Source organism: Salvia hispanica, chromosome 6 (assembly GCF_029641045.1).
Source record: "Salvia hispanica isolate PSC_SH4W2 chromosome 6, Shi_PSC_v1, whole genome shotgun sequence".
NCBI lineage: Eukaryota > Viridiplantae > Streptophyta > Magnoliopsida > Lamiales > Lamiaceae > Salvia > Salvia hispanica.
Genome location: NC_142697.1, coordinates 22532348 through 22553756, shown reverse-complemented (window position 1 = coordinate 22553756; position 21409 = coordinate 22532348). Strand labels below are relative to the sequence as shown.

The following is a 21409-nucleotide window of genomic DNA, read 5'->3' as shown; positions in this document are numbered from 1 at the left end:
TAATTTTATAAAATTAAATTTTAAAGTTAGATTTTTAAATATCAATAAACTTTTTAATTATTAAAATTACAATTAAATAACAAATTAATAGTTTTAATCAATATTTGATAGTGTCTAATATTAAAATTATTAAATATTGATTAAATCTTAGACATTATCAAATATTGATTAAAACTATTAATTTATTATTTAATAGTAATTTTAATAATTAAAAAAATTATTGATATTTAAAAATCGAAATTTAAAATTTAATTTTATAAAATTAAATCTATTATTGAAATAAAGAAACAAAGTGAAGGATGGCAAAAGGGAAGAAAAATGATAATTTTGAAACAATATCAGATTTGGTACATAACTGAAATAATATCAGATTTAAAATGTAAAAAGACAAAATTGCCCTAACCCTCCAAAACCCTCTAAAAGGGTATTTTCGTCACAAAACAGTGAAAAATGACCATTTTCGAGATAAACGCTTAGTCTAGGGTTGTCTGGGGATATTTTTAAAGTCCAGGATTTATTGGCGAGATAAACGCATAGTCCAAGAACTATTTTTATAGTTCACTCTTAATTATAAGATATAATTTTACAAACCAAACAATTCACGAGTATAATGACCACGAATGGGTAATGCACTTTTTAATATCCTAATTGGTCTTTTGCATTAGTACTACTTTCTAATATGTATTTTATTTATTTTAACAGTTTTTATTGTCTTAATAGGTGTTTCTGCGCGCTCGAGACACCTCTCTCCAAATATTGATGCTCCCAGGCAATGTCAACTTTTTTAGATGTGCTTTGATTCTTCTTTAGTTTTACTTTTTCTTGTCAAAATTGACTTTTGTCCCCAATAAATTCAGGTCACATTTATAGTATCACAATCAAGCAAAATTTCATCTGCTACCTACCACGTAAATTTAAGTCTTTGCTGGTTACACAAACTGTGTCAAATACCTAATCGTAGTGTTCTACTTTTAAATACGAAAGAAACTCTATATTATTTACTTATACAGGTCTTGTATATTTTTATTATTGTATAGATAAAAGATTGCCGTTACATTGTGCTTATTTGAGACTTCAATAGTTGATAATTAATCAAACAAATTAATATAGTCTAATAGCTTAAGTAGGGTCAAATTAAATTATAGTACCATAAACTGATCCATTAGAATCTTCGGTTTGGTTCATTTTAAGGCTAACACAAGTATAATATAATTGAGTGCAATTATGGCCCACTAAACCTATTATAGTGGAGCGATTGTTTGAATATTTAGGACAATATAATTAAAGTATACTTCTTTATAGTGGATTTAAACATCATGATTTATTCCTTTATCAGAATCTGAAATCTTTTGGGCATAAAATAGAATATCACAATCTTTAAAATATATTTTGGATACTAAACCTTTTATTATCCGACCGACACCACAGAAGTCAATATAGTTCATGGCCGGAGGGCCTGTTTCTCAAATAAATGCACGATTTTATTCGATCTTACAAACCTTTAAAACGTTGTAAATCATATCATCAAATTTTAATTTATTGTAAAATTAATACTACTAATATTTTAGGTCACATTGACATGGCATGCTAAATTTTCATATTTGACACTCAAGTGTCCGTCTACATGTATTTAAAATCCATGGAAATTATCCGGTAATGATCGCAAGGTTTTCAGAGTTTAAATTTTGCTAGAGACAAGGAGAGCAATAAAGATTGAACCCTTGTTATGAATCAGGAAATCGCATGGTTTGATGTTCTCGAACGGTGAAACACTTCAAATATCATCACTAGAAAAAAGTCAGTTTACCGACGAAATTAGCGACGGAAAATTTTCGGTATGAATTACTGACGGAAATATTTCTCTACGAATTACCGACGTAATATTCCGTCGGAAAATTTTTCCTTTTTTAATTAGTCAATGTACTTTCCGTCGGTAATTCTGTCGGTTAAAAAAAATTACCAACGAGTTCTTTATCGAATGTCCCTCGGTAAAGAACTCGTCGGTAAATTTTTTTTACCGACGGAAAGTACATTGATTGTAAAGGAAAAAATGTAGCGACGGAATACTCCGTCGGTAATTGCATGCTTAACTACAAATAGGTCAAAGTAGTGTTTCCTTGTGAAATAAATTACTCCCTCCGTCCGCGATTAGAAGTCCCGGTCACTTTTGCGCACCTATTTTATAAAAATGATAAAAAAAAATAGTTAAAGTGGAGAAATGGTCAATTAAAAGGGAGAATAATGTTGAGAAGACTCTTGTCAACATTATTCTCTCTCTTACTTTACTATTTCTCCACTGGAACTATTTTTTATTATTTTTATAAAACGGGTGCGCAAAAGTGACCGGGACTCCTAATGGCGGACGGAGGGAGTAGCATTTTAACTTCTTATATGCACTAAAAAAAAGTTAAAAGACATTTTTTAATGCAATTAAGAACACTAATTTATGTTTTCAAATATACCACCAACGCTTTAAAAAGTGTCATTATTATTGGTGTTCCAACTAAAATTAGAGGACGCAAATGAAAGCTAGCGTCCAAAAAAAGCAAAAGATTAAGTTAATAGGAACGTTTACCTTTGCGTCCTAAATTGTGTTGTTATTTTTTAAAACTTCCTGACGCAAGTAATTGTGTCTCAATTTTTATGGCGTGAAAAGATAAGTTTTTGTAGTAATGCTAATAGTCATGAAAATTAGTATAAATTTTGGTTAAATTTTAGTATTCTCCATAAACTTAAAATGTAATCATCTTCACAAACTTATGTAAAGTAGTGAAATTCCTACAATTTGGATTTCCAGCGGAATTTATGAGAAAATTTTAAATTCAAATAACGCATAAAACAACATTATTTTCACTTATTCAAAACAACATAGTTTCTTATATTGATCGAATTGTACACCACATAATCAGACATGCCACCTCAATATCATGGTTTGGTAAAATTGTCACCATATTCCGGGATAGATTGTGCGGATTGTTCGTTCATCACCTTCCACTTATCTAAGTAAAATTGTCGCTACAATATTTACTTTCAGAGTGAAAATTGATGCAATATTTCTGCAGACATGAAACTGAATTAAGAATTGATATGAACACAGTCCGTCTGAATGATGTTATGAACAATAATTGTTTCCTTGTTAATTGTTCAAATTTTATTCGCTCATTTTTGTATGCATGTGCTTCTTTTTTAATTTATTTTGAGTATTTTTCTTGTCCATGGACAAGGGTTTTTTTTTTTAACTTTTATTATATTTGCCAAGTGAATTTTACATTCTACTAATTCACTTCACTCACATTTTATTATAAAACCAGTATGCGAAAGTAAGATCAACATTGCACTAATTTTTTCTACCATTTTTTTATAAAATCAAACAAATTCTTAAAATCCAAACGGTAAAAAAATGGGACATCTAATGTCGGACAGAGTGAATACTATAATAAGGTCTATTGTACTAGTATTATTAAGTGCAATTAATAAATTAGATTGTGCATATTAAGTAAATAAAATCTAAAACTTTAATTTATAAAGAAGTAGACTTAACAGATATCATTATTTATTGTGATATTTAAAAAAGCGAACATCTTTTATGGTCCTTGAACTTTGTCAAACTATTATTTTAGGTCCATGAATTTAAAAAATAGCATTGATGTCCGTCAACTATGAGTTAATATCAATCGAAGAACTTTTTTACTATTTCCAAGTTTTTCTGGATGAAAATACTCTTAATACCTTGAAGGGTGTATATTTTTACTAAACTTATCACATACTCATATTTTTATAAATATCTATAGTATATATTTTTTACGAGATATAATTTGACATTCAATATTATCACTTAATTTTGTGACATGAAAGAAAAGTTCATTCTTCAACTTTTTATAATTAAATAATTTAAAAATATTTTTGAGGTATGGATACTCGAAAAATTAATGTCACAATCAATAGACGATACTTGAATATTGATATATTGAAGAAGGAACTTTTTTTTAATGTCACAAAATTAAGTGATAATATTGAAGGTCAAATTATATTTAAAAAATTTATCAAAAATATATAGTAAAGATATTTATAAAAAATATGAGTATGTGATAAGTTTATTACATCCTTCAAGGTATTGAGGGTATTTTCGTTCGGAAAAACTTGGAAATAGTAAAAAAGTACTTCGATTGATATTACCTCGTAGTTCACGGACCTCAAAGAATAATTTTAAAGTTCACAGACCTAAAATGATAGTCTGACAAAGTTCGTGGAAAAAAAAGATGTTCCTCTGTTTAAAAATATTACAATAAACAGCACATGCAAATTTTTATCCACTCACCATTCCATTATAATTTAGGTAGTATTTTTTTAGATACAAAATTTATAAAAATTATATTTAGTGAATTGACTGAAGAGAGAATAAATATGAAAAAAAAAAATAGTAGGTATTAAAAGTGTTGCTTTATTGTTAAAAATGTATTGACTTAACCATAGCAAGATGGGCAAATAAATACTCATCTGACTTACTTATAATGAGACAAATTTATTATTTTTCATGACGCTAAACTTTGATATATTTTTTTTTCATAAGGTGTTGTATACGTAATAGTTCCAGTAATTTTCTTAACCTCGTTTGAATGTAGTGCACTGACAAGAGGTGAGGCAGTTGGACTCCAATAAATCCAAAATATTTTAGGATTTTCTACCGAAAATTAATGCATGCCTTATCTGTGTTTTTTTAAAGTCCACGGAATATCCAACTAATTAATTAAAAGAGTTTATTAATTTTTTAAAAAGTCCACGGAATATCCAACTAACTAGACGAGCTTATTAATTTATTTTGACTTTGTGACACATTTTTAACATAAAGATAATTTTTATTTATACACACGTAAATATAGTATGTCAACTGATTGGATATAATTATAGTTGTCCTGGCACTGTGGTCATATTAATCTTTTCTGTATTGTTTCAATTTTATCAAATCCACGATTTTGTGTACAAGATGAAATAAAATGGCATTATTGGTATATATTTATTGAAATAAAATGTAGGTTAATTAAGTATTACTCCTATTTATTTCAAACTTTAAAATTTTATGTAACCATTGCATTGTTTGAGATTTGGAGCATCTCCTCATGCAAAATACTACTCTTTTATTTTCTCTCTCTCTTTCTACAAATTTTACTTTCACTTGTTTTCTTTTAAACATAAAAATAATTCAAGATTTATTTCTTATTCTTATTAAATTTAAACCTGATTTAATTCCATCATACAGGTCGATGTCATTAATTATAATTTAACTATGTTGCCCCCCCTTAAAGATCGAATGAAGGTTCATGATACACGCGTCGCTTTCAACTCAAACATACAAAATAAGACCTCAAGAATAATAGTTACAGTAGCATCACTTAAATAAGAAAAAGGAAAATAGAAATAAATGGCTAAAATTAAAGAGGAAAAAGACAGCAATTATTAGAGTGGGTGGTTGCGAGCCACATAAACAATGACGAGAGTGCCCTTGAAACTCCTCAGAAAATTACGGGTTTTGGCCCTGGTCACGGGCCTTTGTCCCTAGCAACAAATGTACAACGCTCTATCACCACTTTACGCTGAGAATATTAATTATAATAACCAATGTTGGGAGTTGATCCTATTCAAAAACAAATTTTTTTATAATCATAAATCCATGAAAAAACATTCACTGCATAAAACAAAATACACATTCCAATTCGCAAAGGCTAGAAACGCGTTTTTCTATCCACTATTCAAATCAAAGACTTACCCATCCACCCAATCGCCACTATCCACGTGTCAATAACGCGTTTTTACTTCTCACTGTGAGCCTCGACTCACAAGTCGCTGTTGCAACTTTCACCTAATTAATGTTTTGTTTTAAATATTTTTTTCTCTCGCATGATGAAATACTCGACTACTATTATTTAAAATGTACTACTACTGTATAAAGTTAGCAATTAACACCAAATTACCAGATATTTTAGACAATATGATGGGAACATGAGTGGAGCTAATTATGACTTCAAAAGTTAGTTAGTGATGTTAATTTAGAGCAGTGTGGAAATTAAAAATATGTTCATTTCATGCTGAAAATAGTGTTGAATAGAGTTTGGTTGGCATTGAAATAGTGCAAATTTCACATCAAATTTGGTGTAAGCATCCTATTGGAGATGACCTTCTTCACATCCTAGGCATGAAATGTTTATATGAAAATTAAAATACATTGCTAACAAAAAAACTACACATTTAATGCATTGAAAGAGTTTAATGACACGAATTTATATATTCATAAAATAACAAAAAATTACAATTATTTGATTAGTGACATGCAGGTTATAATTCAATCATTATAAACATTACTCTATTATTTAAACAGTAAGTTCGTAATGTTACAAACTAAGATTAATGAGCAAATATTACTACTACAAAAGGGAGTATCATTTTCAAGCTAGTTTTCAAAAGTGAAATGAAACCATTTTTCTTAGGAGAACAATATTCTAGGTATTTATGTTATGTATTACCATTGCTGTTAGATATCTAAAGTAATACTACTACTATATTGAGAAATAAATTATATTAGGAAATAAAAATTAATGATCACAACTTGGGATTAATTAAAAATAACAATTAATTTTAAAATTGTAATACAGTAACTTATAAATTTTGAGGTCTCACTTACATGTACTATTCTGTAGTGTATATTTTAAATAAAATTTGTCTTAGACCATTATTTATTAAAAACGTTCATTTCAGAATAATCCTAAAAGTATTGCTTTATAGAGGTTTTATTGTACAAAGATCCAACAAAGCATATTACCGGGGATCTAAAGGTCAACTCGTTCAACAAAAATATTAATATACGAGTATGTACCTATATTTTTGAATCACACCTCTGATGTGTGTAAACCTTAATAAAGTTGGAAATACATGTCGGACCTAAATCCTAACGAGCTTCAACTTATAAAGCAAACAATATATTTCAGTACCAATTTCTTCATCATCACCTTTCTATGTCGAATGTTGCTAACACTTTCTTTATAGTAATATTTCATTCTTAAAGTTTGCTTGCATATGGAGTACTCTACAAAAAACTCACTGCCAATTACATAATTCTCGATAAGAAATAAAGTGCCGTTATATACATTATGATAATGTATGGTTTAGAAGATTATATTTTATAATTAAATTTGGTTTATGAGATTAAATCTCACAATTTAATTTAGAATGAATAATTATATAATAAAAAATTATAGTCATACATTTCCAATTAAATTAATCTCACAACTTAATCCTAAATGAATAATCTTATAATAACTAGTCACACTCACCATCCTTCAACTAAAATAATCTCGCAACTTAATCTTAGATAGATATTTTTGTGATAATTAGTCAGTCATCTTCCTTCAACTTAAATAATCTTTCAACTTAATCTTAAATAGATAAATACGTAATAATTAGTCATTGCCATATATTTAAACTAGTCTCACAACTTAATATTAAATGACTAATTATATATTGGCAAATGGAATTAATTGGATGGTGCATATTTACCAAAAAATACGGATAAATATATTAGCAGTGACGGTATTCAAAAATCAAAATGGTACCCAACTCAACCCCACCTTCCATTTTCTCCTCCATCACACTCTAGTATAAAAAATGTTGCCTCCAACCATCAACCAACCCATCACCAACATTCTCACTCTTCTTTCTCTCACTAGAACAATGAGCTCCGCCGCCGCTCCGCCGCTCCTCCCCCTCTTCCTCCTCGCCTTCCTCTCCATCTCTTCTCTCAATGTAAGACACAAATATCTCTTATCCTTATCCTTTTCCTTTTCCTGTATCTCCGCTGGTTCAAGCATTTTATCAAACACCTGTGGTCCTCTAATTTCTTGTTGTTTTGTGAAATGCAGGTAGCAGCCGCTGGAGAAAACCCATTCACGCCCAAGGGCTACGCAATGCGGTACTGGAAGAAGCAGATCTCCAATGACCTGCCCAGGCCGGAGTTTCTGTTCGACAAAGCTTCGCCGCTGAGCGCCGCCCAATACGCTGCCTTCTCGAAGCTCGCCTCCGATCAGAGCTCGCTGTCGACGCAGCTCCCGGAGTTCTGCTCCAATGCCAATCTCCTCTGCTTCCCCGATTTGGCCCCGAGCCTGGAGAAGCACAGCGACAATGCCAACTTCGCCGCCTACGTCGGCAAGAACTTCACCAACTACGGCACCGATCGCGTCGGCGCAACCGACGGCTTCCGGAGCTACTCCGAGAACGAGAATGTCGTCGCCGACACGTTCCGCCGCTACAGCCGCGACTCCACCGGCCACCGCGATAAATTCACCGCCTACGCCACGGACGCCAACGTGGTGGACCAGACCTTCAACACCTACGGCACGGCGGCCACCGGCGGCAAGGGCGAATTCACCAACTACAACGACCAAGTCAATGTGCCCAACCTCGTCTTCACCTCCTACTCCGACAGCGGCAACGGCCGCCTTCAATCCTTCACAGCCTACACCCAAAACGCCAATGCCGGCGACCAGAAATTCACCAGCTACGGCAAGAACGGCAACGGCGCCGAGAACGAATTCAGCAGCTACGGCAACGAATCCAATGTGATGGGCTCCACCTTCACCAACTACGGCGAGAAGGGCAACGGCGCCAACGACACCTTCACCAACTACGGCACCAACACCAATGTCCCCGAGAATCACTTCAAGAACTACGGCACTCAGGGCAATGCCGCCACAGAAACCTTCAAAAATTACAGAGATCAATCCAACGTCGGCGACGACACCTTCGATTCCTACGGCAAGGCCTCCAACGCCGCTAAAATCGGCTTCGTCAACTACGGCCAGTCATTCAATGAGGGCACCGATAAATTCACCGGCTACGGCAAAGACTCCACCGGCGCCGAGGCCGATTTCAAGATTTACGGCGTCAACAACACCTTCAAAGACTACTCGAAGCAGGGCACCAAATTTTCAAGGTACATTAATGAGAGCTCTGCTGTGGTGGCCTCATTAGTTTCCAGTGGCAAAAAGGTGAATAAATGGGTGGTTGAGCCAGGGAAGTTCTTCAGAGAGTCCATGTTGAAGACTGGTACAATCATGCCTATGCCAGACATCCGGGATAAAATGCCCAAAAGGTCATTTTTGCCCCGCCTCATTGTCTCCAAATTGCCCTTCTCCACCTCCAAGCTCGCAGACCTTAGGAGGATCTTCCACGCTGTCGACGACTCGGGCAGCATGACCAAAATGCTCACTGATACGCTGGCGGAGTGCGAGCGGGCACCCAGCCCCGGCGAGACGAAGCAGTGTGTGGCCTCGATCGAGGACATGATCGACTTCGCCACGTCAGTGCTGGGGCGGAACGTGGCGGCGCGGACGACGGAGAGCACCCGGGGGTATAATGGGAATATCAAGATTGGAAATGTCAAAGGGATCAACGGTGGAAAAGTGACAAAATCAGTGTCGTGTCACCAGAGCTTATTTCCCTACATGCTTTACTATTGCCATTCCGTCCCAAAAGTCCGGGTCTACGAAGCGGATATCCTGGATCCGAAATCTGAGTCGAAAATTAACCACGGCGTCGCTATCTGCCATGTCGACACGTCCTCGTGGAGCCCGGGCCATGGGGCGTTCATCTCGTTGGGGTCGGCCCCTGGTAAAATAGAGGTGTGCCACTGGATATTCGAGAACGACTTGACATGGGCAATTGCGGATTGATCCGGGTTTGGAGCCAGATACGGGTTAGAGTCGGACCAGTTGTGTTACGGAAAGGGTGAACCACTGGTTCGACCTTATTATAATTGAACTCATTCTATATTAAGCCTAAGTTATTTATTTATTTTCAAACTCTAGAATCTCTGATAGTTGCTCAATTCAATGTTCCATGTTGATCAATCAGTTATATAAATGGGCTACGCCTCCTTCCCTTTCGTATTTTTCTTTGTATAATTTTTGTGCTGTGATTTAACAGTAGTATAATGTAGCAAACTTTTGTATTTATTTTCTTAGCCAAAAATTGCGATTAAGAGATTGATTGGGAATTTAAATGCTTCATTGGTTTTGGATTTTGTTAGACAAAGATGTCGTCGGTAATTGGTCAAACTTGGAAGTGTCTCATTGTTTAAATAATTTTTTGAAGTAGAAGCCTATCAAATTAATTTATATAGGGGCTCGAGTAAGCACAAAAAGGGAAATTAAACAAAATCAAACCAGTGTTTTTTTCTACTCAAATGGAGATTTGGTGAAGAACTGACAAATTTGAAATGGGAATGGGGAAATAAATAGAGGGATAGTAGAATATTAATAAGATGAAACAATGTCAAAAAAATTGAATGCTGAGGCAGTTGGGAGTGAAATGGGATGTTTGTTCATAATCATATTCTTATTTCTTACTATGTACTACTGTGGATTTATGTATGTAGAATTTATGTGGCAAAAATATTGTGGTCCACATGAACCACTGTGTATATTTATTTATTATAGTCACACCTTCTTTGATTGTTGAATGTGAGTGTGAGTGGGAGATAAAGCCATTTTCCAGCTGTTTTTGGGCCACTTTATTTTTGTAACTTATGACTATATTTTTTGTTCCATGAAAAAACTATAGCTTGTGTATATAAATATATATTTTCCATTTTCGAGAACACATCTACTGTTTTATCTTCTTGCAAAAAGTGAACAAATAAATAAGGAAATAATACTGTTCGATGCTGATGACTGATTATGGTGGGATGGGCATTATGCATTATCCATCACATTTGGATATATGGCTTTTTTACTTCTTTTGAAACTTTCATCTAATCGAATGACGTTGTCATCTACTTATCTATTGTTAAATGTGATTTGTGGCCAAACTTTGGAATCATTTATAAAAATGACATAAACTTCAATGAAAGTAGTAAAATTGGTTGTAACTTCATTGAAAATTATAAAGTCGGCCCGAACTTTATTAGCCACGATGCTTTTTATTTTTATGTTTTCATGTAAAATGTCAATAATTTAAGTTTTCTTAATGTATATATACACACACATATATATGAAGAATAGTAGTAATAATGAGTACTAAATTAGGATGAGTAAATTTATATAGTGCAAATTCAATTCATTAAGACATGGATAATTTACTTAATTAATTTAAATTTACATCAAATCACAAAAGACCTAAAGCTACACTTTTTTATCAGTTTCGATCCTCAATATCACTTTACAAGTCACTTTATTTTACTTGGAAATGCACAAACAATATTACTAGTATTTATCTTCATTCAATTCTTTATTATCTTGAATTTCCTTTTTGTTAGTATGATGAATAATATATCATGTTTTATTGCGTCAATACAAAGAAAAGCCGCGTTAGAAAAGAGGATATATAAGATTCTGAAAAAATAGGGTGATAGAGCAACATCAATAGCTTATTATTTTGTGGTGTTGTATTGTTGGATCACAAAAATCCGATAATGTTTTGATTCACATGTGAAACTTACTTGTAGTCTTGTAATAATTTATCTCACTTCTAATTGGAAAAGTTTTGAGATTGAGTCACGGGGCCATCACCATATGTCCATGTCCTTGTATTTTCTTGTGACTCAATTCCCCTACAAATTCATCTCCTTTTTTATTTCAATTTTATTCACAACTCTATTCCAAATTTTATTTATTTATCTGACTAAAACCTTCATTTTAATAATTCTTGTATAACCCTTTATGCATTAACTTAATTGGATAAACAACTGGCAGCCACTTAATTTTGTCCAAATAAAATGATCCAACATTATTACCTGATTAACACGGATTCAGTTGGATTGTTGTACTTGTTTTTGATATTTTGCTCGTGTTTGGTTATGTCCTAAAGAATCGAATTTCTCTTTGTCTCATTTTCTACAATTATGACAAATGAAACCATTTTTTAAATGCACTAATATTATTACTAGTTTAATTCTATTGGAAATTTGATGTGACAAAAAAAAGTGAAAGTCCTCTTATTTGTGTGTTGAATGCAGGCTTTGGGAATTGATTGGCATAATTTTCTACACTGTAAAAGCTGGGAATCGTTACCTCAAATTTAAAAGAATGTTGTTTACATGGTGTGGACATATATGATGGAATTCGTGCTTCAGAAAAAAATCAAATGATTTCAAGGATACAAATAAAATATCGACACCAGTAGCATTTTTTCTTGTTTTCTTTGTAATAGTAGAAAAAAATTTATATATATCTCGATCTGGACTACCACTAACTTAAAAATATAAAAAAAATAAAAACTTGGGTTTTAAAGAGCTATATGTCCAATTGATGGATGCTGTGTTATCTATCATTGATTAAATTTAGTACTAGTACTAACAAATACTGGCCTATGTTGTCATTAATTGCTGTTGTATAACTCTACAACTTCTTTTAATTAGTTGCAATGAAGGGACTTACAAATATAAAATATCCTACATTAATTGTGTCACAAGATCAGCATGCCGAAATGCAACATTAGTATAAATAAATTCGATATTAAAGTCACGTGAGAATTAATTGGTGATAACATGATGTGTATTGCTACTGTAAAGTTGGAATAAGCCTTTTGACGATGCCAACAATTTTTTGCAATTCCCATATGCTACATGTGGTTAGACATTGAAAAATCAATAACTTTTTTGTCAAGCTTCTCTATTGCATAGATTAGTCCCAAGCTTAAAATTAAGTGGAGTGATCAGGCAATGCCGGCATAAAATTAGTAGACTGTTACCAAACTTTGAGTATTCTATTCGTTTTTGTCACATATGTAACATATGAAAATAAAATATTCCAACATGATTCCAAGAAATTGTTATTTTTGGATGTAAAAATGAACCTAAAATAAAGATAAAGAACATATAGAGGAAGAAATGCTAAATTATCTATATCAACAAATTAGCTCTACGTTGAGAAAATATACAGTGTCCCTATCAAACATTGCCCAACAGTGAATGTGTTTAGTACTCCCTCTGTCCCGGATAATTCGGGTCACTTTGACCGGGCACGGGTTTTAAGAATTGTAATGAAAAGTGGGTTGAAAAAGTTAGTGGAATGTAGGTCATACCTTTATATATTAATTTTATAATAAAATGTGAGTAGGAATGAGTTAGTGGAATATGGGGTCCACTACCAAAAATAGTAAAAGTGAAGTGGGACAAATTATGTGGGGCGGACCGAAATGGAAAACTGGAACGAATTATCTAGGACGGAGGGAGTAATTACCATAACTTTGAAAGTACACAAAAAAAAAAAAAAAAAAAAAAAAAACCCAACACACAAACATAGTCGTACGAGAACTCAATAGTTATTGCAATCGAAGTAAGGATGAGATGGGATCACTTGAAGATCCCCAGCCATAAAATGTATAACCCCCCACATATCCCATCTACCAGCAAACTAGTATAAAGTGCATAATCAGAAAAGCAGAATCCAATTTCAAACATTACTAACTGCAGCTCATATAGCAAGATAAGTCTACTGAGTTTTGAATTTTAAGAGGTCCACTAGTTAACAAGAAATGCAGCAAAACTTCTCTATTTCTCTGTCCGCACGAGTTATGATAAATGTACTTATTGGATCATCTTACCTGGTTTAGTGGTTCCTCAACATATAATTTGGGATATGAGCGGAAAAAGGAAATCCAAATGCAAGAGCTGGTCAAACAACCACCTAAGAATATTCAGGCGCCATCATCTTCATCTAAGTAGGCTGATTGCCTGTTCAAGCCGTCAATAAATTTCTTCTATTTTATGGCTTGAGTGACTATATGGAGAAGAATTCAGCCACCGCACCTCAAACATGCATAAACAATTATGCAGTTCTTCTCATACATGGTTTTCCTGCAAATGCCGTTTGTGGTCTCTTTCTGAATACTCATGCCTCCCCAAACCATTCCTATCCAGGGGGCTACCAGGCTTCCTCTTGCGGATTGACCTAGGTGACTGATATTCCCGGTCAGCCTCATCAGATGGTTCAACTTCCCCTTCTTCAACAGTATCAAAATCATCTTCATGTGAGGATTGACCTTTCATTTGAGGTAAATCTGTGGCTCCAGCCTCATTGTTGTATTTGGTGCTCTGAGCGTTCTCATGCTCTGGCCTTGAAGGCTTGGGCCAGCTCTGCTTTCTTTCGCGCTTAGTCTTGTCGCTGTCGCCTGGTACTTCCACGTCTTCCAGTTCCCTCTCAAGCTCATCCAGGGGATCTATTTTATGAGTTACATCCCCTTGAGCTTTCCTTCTTTTTTCAACGAAGGTAGCTCTAAGCTTCTCCATGTCATGCTTTTTAGTTGAACCTTGAGGGAACTGGCCAGCTGAATCATCAATGTTAGACACATTTTTTCCATGATATTTATCCTTCGGTTCAACCGCATCCGTTTCCTGATCTTCATCTCCATGCCCTTTATTCTCAGTATCCCCTGAGTTCCCTTGCTGTGTCATGGCCTCTCGCTCATGAATTTCATCTTCTCCCTGATGGTCTGAAATACTATTATTTTCAGAACTTCCATGTTCATTATACCTTGTTTGATTAACTCCAGGAGGTCCACTTCGATTATGATGACCATCTAAGCCTGGCCTTGATGGTGCTGCCTTCACGGACATCTTTGAAGTAGCTCCACCATGGAAGGAATTATAACCAGTACCATGTTCTTCATTGGCTAGAGCTTTAGATGGAGGTCGTTGACTGTCTCCAGCACTTCCCTCTGCTTCACTAGCATGTGATGGTGGCACTCTGTTTTGTTCATACAACTCCAGCATCTGGTTGCTAACCTCTACAAGGAAAAAACTCCAATTAAAAGGGAAATATTATTTATGATAAACCAAACTAGCAGATATATAAACTCAATGCAATAGTTGAATCATCCTTGACCCTCCTCCCCCTTCTTCTCCATTCAGGCCAGAAATACATAGGTAAGAATATCAAGCAAAACTAGATAAAACCATCTTTTCAAACATTTAAAATGATCTAGTGAGAGGAATAGTCTACTGATTAGCATGACGTTTGTTCTATTTAGCATTATGAGTTCAATCTGTACATGCAATCAAAGGCAGGTAGGGTTCCAACCCTCTAATTGGCGTGGGGTGACATCAAACTCCTGCCACCAAACCTTCTCACCATCAGATGGAAGCTTTACTTTGAGAAACTTGGCAGCAAGGAAAATGGCACCTGCTGCAATGTGGTGCGGCTTAAACTGCAGGCACAGAGATGTCCGAAGCCTGCATGCCACTCTCGGATCAAAAGGAGAAACAGGTAGGATGGCCAAGGATAATGCTAATTTATAACTATATGAGTGCATCATACCCATCATTTACAAAGTTCCATGCAACTTGCGCTAGGGCATTTTGTGCCACCTTGAATTTTTTAATTGCCTCAACAAGGGGTTTATAAGGATGGTGTACGTTGAGATCATAACCAAGTGTTCCAAGAACAACCCTTTCTCCCAACAGAGTAAGTTCCTTTTGTTGCTCATACACCTCCTGTACTAAATGATCCATTATCAAATAACGGATACATAAAAGAAATTTCCTTTGTAGTATTGTCATATATACATGTGTGTGCGTGTCCATGCAGATTTTAGGTATTATAACCTAACGGACATAAATAAACATGTATGAAATGGCATATCAAATGTGAAAGAATCAAGGCTAGTATCAAGCCAACAAGAGAGTAATTTTCAGCACCTTCTGCTTGATCCTTTGCACAGCAGCAGGATCTTTTTTGTGAGTAATCTCATATGACACCAGAATTACATCTTTTAGAGGACGAGGAGTTTCTTCAACCTTACCCGCTAAAAACATGCATACTGTGGCAATGGTCTGCAAAAACATGTAGATACATCAGCTTTCAAAATCTATACATACATAAAGCCAGCACAAAATAGTTTTAGTTCAGACAATATAAGATTTAATATTATCAGCACCTGAGTCTGCATGCAAGACTTGTTTAAACTTTATTTTTGTGTGCCTTTTATTATCATTAATATTCTATAGTTATCATAAACAGATGTTGAAACAGTATAAGCTCATTGAAAACTAGCTATAAACAACTAACAACTCATGAACACCCACAAGAAAACATATTAGAGACACACTGCATCTGGATTAACCTATAATTATATTATGGTACAGTGTCCAAATATAGAACTCACAATTGCTGTCCTACGAACATTAATCGTAAGGAAATACACCCAAGTTGAAGAATAATACACCCTCCGTCCGCTATTAGGCGTCCCATTTCTTGACGGCATGAGTTTTAAGAAATGTTAAGAAAAGTGGGTGGAAAAAAGTTAGTAATTATGGGTCCCACTTGTATATATTAGTTTTAAATAAAATGTGAGTTGAATGAGTTAGTGGAAAGTGGGACCCTATTACCATTTATAGTAAAAGTGAACCGGGACTCCTATTAGTGGACGGACTAAAATGGAAAAACGGGACTCTTATTCGCGGACGGAGGGAGTAATAGATACTAACTTTTCCTTATATGTTTTAGCATTTGAATAGGCCTTGGCATTTGCTTGACAATTTTGCAATACATGTTTACTTGTACAACCAACTTAGAAACAAATTCACTAAAACAGTTGCATTGCTGATAAGTTCTGGTAATTCCCAGATGTTATGTCAGGGTCAAATATTTACAAGATGCAACAAATAAGGAAATGATTTATGCTCTCTGTCAAGATAGATGGGCCCCAGTTCCAAACTTACAATAAGAGTATATAACATGTCACCCACTAGATATTATAGCACTGAACCTCTACGTAATTCTTTACTGAAAAAAAGAATGCCATATTAGCATTCAGTTCCACAAAACCATATATTAGTGTTCAACAACTCAACATGAGTCTTTTGCAAGAAACTTTCATCATTATAATTTATGAAGAATATAATTGAAATTTTTTATAAAAAAAAAAAAAAAACTCACCCTTCTATCATTTTTAGCATGGGACTGACGAAGGAAGAAGCGATGACAAAATATAATTGCGGTAGCAATTGTCACCTGAGGCCTGCATTATGAAAGATCAAGCAGTGCGCTAAGAAAATTGCAAAGGTAGCATGGTATTTGATTGCAGAACTAGAACGCCATCGAATAACACAAGCAGGATGGACTATCAGTACACAGATTTATTACCATATCTGTTCACGTTTCTTTTATGAGGATGCATGCAGGGACGGAGCCAGGAATTTATATAAAGAGGGGCAAAATTATACATAGATAAAATTTAAGAGTTTCAAGAGGGGCAAATAGTTAGAAATTACAACAAATTAATTTTATAATGTATATTTTATAGATATGTGATGAAATTTGAGGTGGGGCATTTGCCCATGCTAGCTATGAGCTGCATCCGTCCCTGGATGCATGCAAATGAGTTATAAGAAGCTCACAAGAAACCAAAAAAATTCTGACCTTAAATTCCTTAAGAGGACCAAAGTGACGAATACTGGAAGAAAACCTGAAAACCTAAAAACCTTAACATCTGCCATCTATTATTTAATCACTAAGTAACACAAAATTCACAAGAATTCACTCATTTACAATTAATGAGATGGAGCATTTCACACAACAATATCAATGAGCATTAATTGAACCCCACAATTACTCACAGCTTACTGGCCTACCATTGAAACAAGGACATGCATTCTAATGCTCTTCAAAATTAAAAACAAAAGGAGAAACCAATCATACCTGGAGCAACACTAGCTATCATATTAAAAAAATCTACAGGCAGTCAGGCACCCACAGGCCACAAGGAACTTTCAGTTTTGAATCCTCATAAATACGAGTAACATTATGAAACTACAAAAGCATCCGGAGACAACTTACACTTTGAGCCGCATGCCTAAATCTTGTAAAAATGTGCAATATGATTTGCGCAGGTAATTCTCTTTCTTCAAATCAATGCCATTCTGTCTAGATGGAGAGTTCTCTTCTAGTTCCTTCCTTGAAAAATACCATTGCTCACCAGATTCTTCTGCTTTCTCCTGAGTAACCTTAAAATTTCCATCAGATGCAAAGGAGGATGGCTCACCAGCCAGCTGACTAGCCATATGTAGTTCCTTTCTCCAACCAAAATTCTTAAGGAAATATAGACTCCTCTTAGTCTAATATAATAAGCTCTGCATTGGAGCCCTCATTCATCAGCTTTCACCCAGCAGACTAACACGATAGCAGCATCAAAGTAGAGTTAACATGCACCTGTCAGTATAAGTTAGAAAAAGAATACAAATAGATACAGCATGGAACCAAATAACAAAGACCATCAAGAGGCATTATAAGGGCACCAAAATCTGGCACTTTGAAAAATCAACCACACATTCACATTAAATTTTCTTTTTTTATTAAATTTTCCATATGATGTTCAACAACGTCTTCACTAAACCAAAAGTTAAAAGATTTTGAGGAGAGAAGTCTGCTCTAGATGCCAATTCATATAAGCAAAGCGAATATAAAATTTAGATCAATGGCTTCCAAAAGTTCCACACGAACGAATCCTGGAAATTGGATTCCAAAGTTGCAATTTTAAGTTCTCAAACAGGCAGCCTCCTACAGATCTTATTTAACTGCAAATTGGTGAAGCACAGTTTCTAACAACGACTTGACACAGTTGAACTTAATAGCACAGGCAATATTAAAAGTTAAGTAGATTATATTTAACCCAATAGCTTCTGTATAGGCAGTACAACTGAAAACAGTTCCCACATGAACAGTTTTTATATACTCCTCTTTGCAAAAAATTATATCTCATGTGACTGATTCCATATGCGAAGATTACTTTGTCCAGGAGACTCTCATTTGGCAAAGGCATAGCAAAAGTGACTGAAATTCATCCTAGATTCCACAGTTTAGGCAACATGCAGTATCTTCATGTATCTAATTAGTTATTAACCCACAAGAATTGGAAACAAGCAGAAAATAGGTTTCAAGTAAAAGGAACAAAAATATAAAACTAGGGTTTATCAAATACCAAAATTTACATCAGATAAAACAATTCTTAGGCCGTGTTTGCTAGCAGTGATATGATAGGAGGCATTCAGATAGTGATGAAGACACGGTGACATGATTCAGTATGATATAGTAATATAAGAGTTTGTTTGGTGGAAAAGTTAAAAATGTTGATAGCATGCTTTTGGCATTTGGTACCGAAGATTGAAAACCGCATAGCATAACAATATGACCAGTTTAAACTTTAACCTCGTCAAAATAATTTTATTTCAATAGAATCCTTCCAGCTATTATTCCCATTTAGCAGCACTTTCACACTTTTGTTCACCTCAAACACCAAATTTGAAAATAGGGTTTCCGCAGCAGGTGAAATTTGGGCTGCCACCGGTGGTTGGTTCGTGTCCCTTCTCCGCCGATCCGACAGGCGTAGCGTAGCTATATGTAACTCTTTTGCGAATGCGACGCAACAGCCACACAGGGCAATATCTGGCCAAGCAAACTAAAGCTGCACCTTGAAACCCAGCCAAATACAATTTTCAGCTGATATGAAGGATTCGGCTTTCCAAACAATCAATTTTAATGGACCAAAACGCTCAAATAAAAAAGAAATAATCTGAAACAAAACACCCTCTTACGGCCTCTGCATTTGCACATAAAATGCACCCACAAACCCAATTATGCCACCACCCAACTACACCCACACACCCAGCAACACATAAATCTATTAAAGATAACTAAGCTATTGCATTTGCACAACATAAACCCACATCTCGAACTTGGACTCACGCACCCAACTTAACAGAAAAATGTTAAAGGGGTCAAGCCCTAACTGCATTAATCTCGCATAAGTGACGCGCCTTTCAAGTGCAGGCAGAAAGCAAAATGGGAAACGTTAATCGCGCAGAAGTAAAAAGTCGGCAGCCCCTCTCCCAGCGATTTGATTTCGTGAGGAAAGCCAACAGTAATTACCTTGGGGTTGCGATACACTCGGTGAAGGTCTTGGTGAGATGCGTATCCACCGAAATCCAGCGTCGCCGGAGCTGAGAGGAAGAGGCAATCGACGGCTTCAACGGTGGGATGGAAACCCTAGCACCCGATAGCTGCTCTGGAATTATGTGGAGGGGTAGATGATAGCGTAATGGCAAAGAAGGGGCATAATTGGAAAGTTGGGCTTCTATTATTATGGTTTTCTGCCCCAGGCAAACCCCTCCGATTCCATATCACTTTTCAAATGACGAATTTGGGTCGGCCAAAACTTCAAACGTGCCCTTAATCAGTGGCGGAATGTTGTTACGAGGGAATGGAATGGATTGTTTAAAATAATGTCAAATTGATTTTGTTATCTACAAATTTTAATAACTTAGTAGAAGGTAAATAATTGTAGTTTGGACCTGTACTCACATCTTTATGCCATTTTTACTATGCTACGGCACTTGTCTTGTGTGCTACTACTAGTTTTCAAGTGCGATACAAATCATGTATTAATCCTATGTCTTGGTCTACCAAACGTTGTTTGTTTCTCATGTGTATTATGGAGTACTATGGTTTACCAAATGTTAGAGAAGAGATCGGAGGATTGCAGATGATGTCTCTTTACTAGGAGACGGAGTGAAAAGAGGTGTGAGAACCCATAAATAATGAAGAAAATAGATGGATAAGAGCAGCGGTGAAGTCATAAGTTTTACGATGATGGCCCAAATTACTGTTAATAGTTCTATGATTTTTTCGATGTTCGTAATGTGGGAAGCTCAAAATAATCGTTATTTTCAATTTTTATGTAAATATAATGGATGGAAACGATTTTTTCATAATGTTTAAATGTCACCATAGAAAATATCAACGAAAATATAAATTACTTCATCCGTCCATTTAGAAATCTTATTTAAGTCAGGCACAGGTTTTAAGAATGTAAATGAAAGTTTGTGAAAAAAGACAGGGAAATGTGGGTCATATTTTTATATACTAATTAAATATCAGTGGAAAAAGGTTAGTGGAATGTGAGGTTTATTACCATTTATGAAATATTCTAACCGGAACTCCTAAAGTGGGACACCCATAAATGGTAAACTAGGACTCTTAAAGTGGGTCGAAGAGAGTATAACAAATAGAATACAATAAATTTTTTTATTTTTATTTTTATTATGAGTATAATAATGGAAGAAAACAATTAAAAAGCTAATCGATATTGGGACCTAGTGAATAGGAGACACGGTCTCAAACCACTTGCGCTATCACCTTCGCATATAACATTTGGTGTACATATAAAGGTAAAAGAGAAATTGATGGGGGACCAGGGCCCCTGGCCCCAACGTGGCTTCGCCACTAGATAAGAGCCAGAGTTGCTTATGGCTTTAGTTACGAGCCCAAAGTAGACAATTTCTATCCATGGGTGACAATACATCATGTAACCTACTACTCCGTCCTTTAAAATAAATCAAGCGGTATAGATTTTAATGCACAACTAATAA

At 34.9% G+C, this 21409-nt stretch overlaps 2 protein-coding genes across 8 annotated transcripts; one reads left to right on the top strand and one right to left on the bottom strand.

The window, feature by feature from the left end:
- The first annotated feature begins 7617 nt into the window (after positions 1-7617).
- On the top strand, positions 7618-9935 carry LOC125207080 (polygalacturonase non-catalytic subunit AroGP2-like). Its single transcript, XM_048106283.2, has 2 exons — positions 7618-7794; positions 7911-9935. Exons 1-2 carry the CDS (start codon positions 7657-7659, stop codon positions 9717-9719), a joined length of 1947 nt encoding a protein of 648 aa, XP_047962240.1. The 5' UTR covers positions 7618-7656; the 3' UTR covers positions 9720-9935.
- A 3502-nt stretch (positions 9936-13437) lies between these two features.
- Positions 13438-20163, bottom strand: LOC125205267 (cyclin-T1-3-like). Of its 7 annotated transcripts, none has more exons than XM_048104095.2 (8): positions 19911-20163; positions 19191-19452; positions 17823-18194; positions 16923-17004; positions 15683-15817; positions 15303-15478; positions 15066-15217; positions 13438-14772 (listed from the first exon to the last, which is right to left on the bottom strand). In XM_048104095.2, the coding sequence occupies exons 3-8, from the start codon at positions 18044-18046 to the stop codon at positions 13829-13831; spliced, it is 1713 nt and encodes a 570-aa protein (XP_047960052.1). In that variant the 5' UTR covers positions 18047-18194; positions 19191-19452; positions 19911-20163; the 3' UTR covers positions 13438-13828. The 7 variants fall into 7 exon arrangements, with proteins under 7 accessions (XP_047960052.1, XP_047960055.1, XP_047960053.1 ...); XM_048104098.2 differs by having other exon boundaries at positions 17823-18155; XM_048104096.2 differs by having other exon boundaries at positions 19270-19452.
- Positions 20164-21409: the final 1246 nt, after the last annotated feature.